The sequence below is a fragment of the Ammodytes marinus genome (assembly GCF_949987685.1).
Source record: "Ammodytes marinus genome assembly, chromosome: 8".
NCBI classification, from domain to species: domain Eukaryota; kingdom Metazoa; phylum Chordata; class Actinopteri; order Uranoscopiformes; family Ammodytidae; genus Ammodytes; species Ammodytes marinus.
The window spans coordinates 5,146,457-5,149,878 of NC_137212.1; the positions used below are offsets into that span (position 1 = coordinate 5,146,457).

The window sequence follows — 3,422 nt, forward strand, 5'->3', positions numbered from 1 at the left end:
TTATTTACCTTAAATAAACATTAAGTGATTGTCTAATGGATTTGTCTTGCATTACAGTTTATGAGATATATTCCAATGGCACAATTTACCCCATGGTATTCTCTCTTGTGGCACAACTTACACCGCACCGGGGACAAGTTGTGCCACAAGAAAACTCTTTTTCCTGAAAGCTATATTAAAAGTTAATAAGCTAATATAAAAAGTGGCACAGCTCACCCCACTCTCCCCTATAATATATTCATAGGAATTGTTTTTTTCTTTCATTTCCATATTACACGTTTTGGTGTCATATATTCTGTTGTCAAAACATTTGAAATGAAAAGTTGGAACAAACTGCAATCCAATATAATTTATTAAGAAGATTTGATTAAATATAGAAGAAAGAAGAAATACAACAGAAACAGTATGAATTCTTCACATTCAGCATCTGTAGAGCGCGTTGATCCTATTGATGTCCATGCGGGACAGGCCGTTCCTCTGGCCGAAGCTGACGCCACGCTGAAGGGCAGTGATGCTGTCCCGCCCGTTGACGGAGAAGGCCCTTGGTCCATAGTGCATGACGGAGGCGTAGTCGTACGGAGTGTTCAGGTTGTTGGTGTCAGCCTTATCGAAGTTGTAAGTCATCGCTTTGTCGATGTTCCCGAAGTTGATCCTCACGTACCTGCAGTGGCGGACAGGAACACAGTCGATTTACTTGAGAATATTTTTGAGTATTTGTATTTTTTGTGGAAACTCATTACTTTCACTACACTACATTTCAAAGACAACATTTTTACTTTTGACTCCGCTACATTTCTCAGAAGCTTGTAGCTACTTTCAGGCTAAGCAAAACTTTGAAGTCAGCTGTTGATTTTTAATGTTGAATGTTGCGATGGCGTAGATTAAGATGAAATGTTATAAAATATGTGTCATTTCACTTCTCTGATCACCTTGTCTTGTTGGAACAAGAGTCATACTTTAATCCTTTGCCTTTTATCCAGCAGAAATCTACAATATGTACTTTTGAAATACTAAAAGTATTTTTAAAAGCAAATACTCTGGTACTATAACTTGATTACAAATTCGACTGGGCAACTTTCACTTGTAAGATCCGTAACATTTAACCAGGAGTATCTATACTTTGATTCAAGTCCTGGGGGGTTAAAGTGTTGTGATGCTTTTATACCTGTCTCGGTCGCTCCTGGTCTGCTCGTGTTTGAAGCCCAGTGCGTGGTTGATCTCGTGCTGGATGACCCCGTGAAAGACGCAGCCGCCCCTTTTGAGAGAGAGCTCCTGTCTGCCTCCCGTCCGCCCCAGAGAGGAGTAGCATCCGCCCTTGTTCACAATGGCAATGAAGTCTCTCTGGTTGCTGCGCTGGACGAATCGGATGCAGGTGCTGCTGTGGAAGCCCTGCATACCCCTCTCTATCTTCTGCGTATCGCCCCTGGTGAAGTCCCGGCTCACGGTGTAGGGGATTTCCACCACGCCGTTGGACTTCTTGCTCCACTGGCACTGCTGGTTCCAGCACTTCATGGCGTTCCTGGTCATGGGGGCCACCAGGTCTCCTTCCCACAGGATCTCCTCCGTGCCGTTGTTGGAGCTCAGGATGCTGTCGGTGACGTCCACCGAGTCATCGTGCTCCAAGTCTTCTGGTATATCGTCTATTTCGTTGATTTCGTCGATGTTGTCTATGTCTACTCCATTTCCTTCTTCCGGGAGATGTCGGGCGGCCTGATGAGATGGGATTTTATGTAAGACGAGAATCAATAAAATGTACCACCACAAAAAAGTATTTTCATATTAAATTAAAATAATAGTTTAAAGGTGCTACGAGGAACTTTTAAATATTTTTTAAATGGTAATTTTTCTTCGGATGATCATAAATGACATTCAACAGATAACAAGACCATCAGTGCACAGAATGCTATTTTCATATAGCTGTTTGTTTATGCCTTTATCTTGGGTACGTTCAACCAGGAACAACAGCTGACGATGTAAAAACACCACGCTTTTGTCCTAAGGGAACGCTAGAATTAACACACCCTGAAAGTTCCTGGTTTCTTCTGTACATTGTCCCGGTTGTAATTAAAGTTCCATTACCTGACAGAGGCCTAGCAGGAGCAGGAGCAGAACGCCGGCAGAGCGAGTCATCATCTTCAGAATGTAGAACGTTGAGTTGTCGTGGAGATCTGCTGTGGAGTGGAACCTTCTCGTTGGAGACTGATGTTTGGTTCAGGTCGGTCATGGCTCTTTATACTCTGCTCTACAGGTGTGTCTGCAGCAGGATTAAGGGTTGGGGTCCACACCACTTTAGGCCTAAATAAACCTCGGGAGGGCGGACTCCACGGACAAACCTACTCTTTAAACACCATTCATTGTCTCTGGGTTCTTAGACGGATGAACGCGGCGCCGGCTAGATTAGGTTAATGTTGAGGTTGGATTTATTAGGCTACAAATAATATATGGTCTTTCCCAAGGAATTGAATCTTGACATTAGAAATATAATTCATTGGAAAGGTAAACTGCACCCGTGTTTTAGTTTGTTTTTGTTGAAAATGTTTTAATACAAATGATAACTACATAAGAAGGTGAATGGCATTCAAATGTACTTACAAGAAGTATCATTAGATAAAAGTACTCATTGCAAACAAGAGTATAGTTTGGTCAGAACTCAGATACTTGAAGGTAGACTCATACATTCTGGAGAATACATTCATACATTTATTTACATACAAGTTCACAGAGCCTAAGCTGTGTATTAAAGTGCGTATTGGAAGTTAGATACTGCAGTGAAGTATACAGTAAAAAAAATTCAAATAAAAGATTTTAACATTTTTAACCTCCGATACACACTTTAACAACCAGATTTGTTTCAGAACACATACAGTACGGACAGGTAGCAGATCATGAGGAGATATTCACTGATTTTGACAAAAAGTGATTTTGTAAACAAACATCCTCCAAAATCACTGACTCCACTTTTGAAGATGCAGTGTGTAATATCTGAATATTAATATATTGGCATCTAGCGGTGAAAGTTCTAGAATGCAATGCTCCCTGGGTAACCCCACCCCCATTATACACTAAATTAAACTTACTTATGGATATTATAATTATTTTCTACCAAGTCTGCAATGAAACAATTCCCAAAATTCTACACACTGCAGGTTTAAAGTCTGGGGTAAATTTTCAGAGTAAAATGCACTAAAGTAATGAGTAATGTCGACTCTGCTCTCTAGATTGGGGTCAGAGAATGGTGATGATTTTTCAAACAGCGCCCCCGATGGCCTAAAGCAGTCAGCACCATGGTAAAGACAGTTCAGCAGTAATGCTTACTTAGGTTGCGTTCCGAATCGCATACTCTTTCTTTTTTCTATTCTACATACTACATCCGACGATAAAAAGAATCTAGTTAGGATGCAGTATGCATACTATTGGGACAT

The 3,422-nt window shown here is 40.9% G+C and overlaps 1 protein-coding gene across 1 annotated transcript; it reads right to left on the minus strand.

The window, feature by feature from the left end:
* Window positions 1-420: 420 nt before the first annotated feature.
* On the minus strand, window positions 421-2,133 carry LOC307253958 (high choriolytic enzyme 1-like; the record flags this gene model as incomplete). Its single annotated transcript, XM_080032181.1, has 3 exons — window positions 421-661; window positions 1,166-1,710; window positions 2,080-2,133. 3 exons carry the CDS (start codon window positions 2,131-2,133, stop codon window positions 421-423), a joined length of 840 nt encoding a protein of 279 aa, XP_079888307.1.
* Window positions 2,134-3,422: the final 1,289 nt, after the last annotated feature.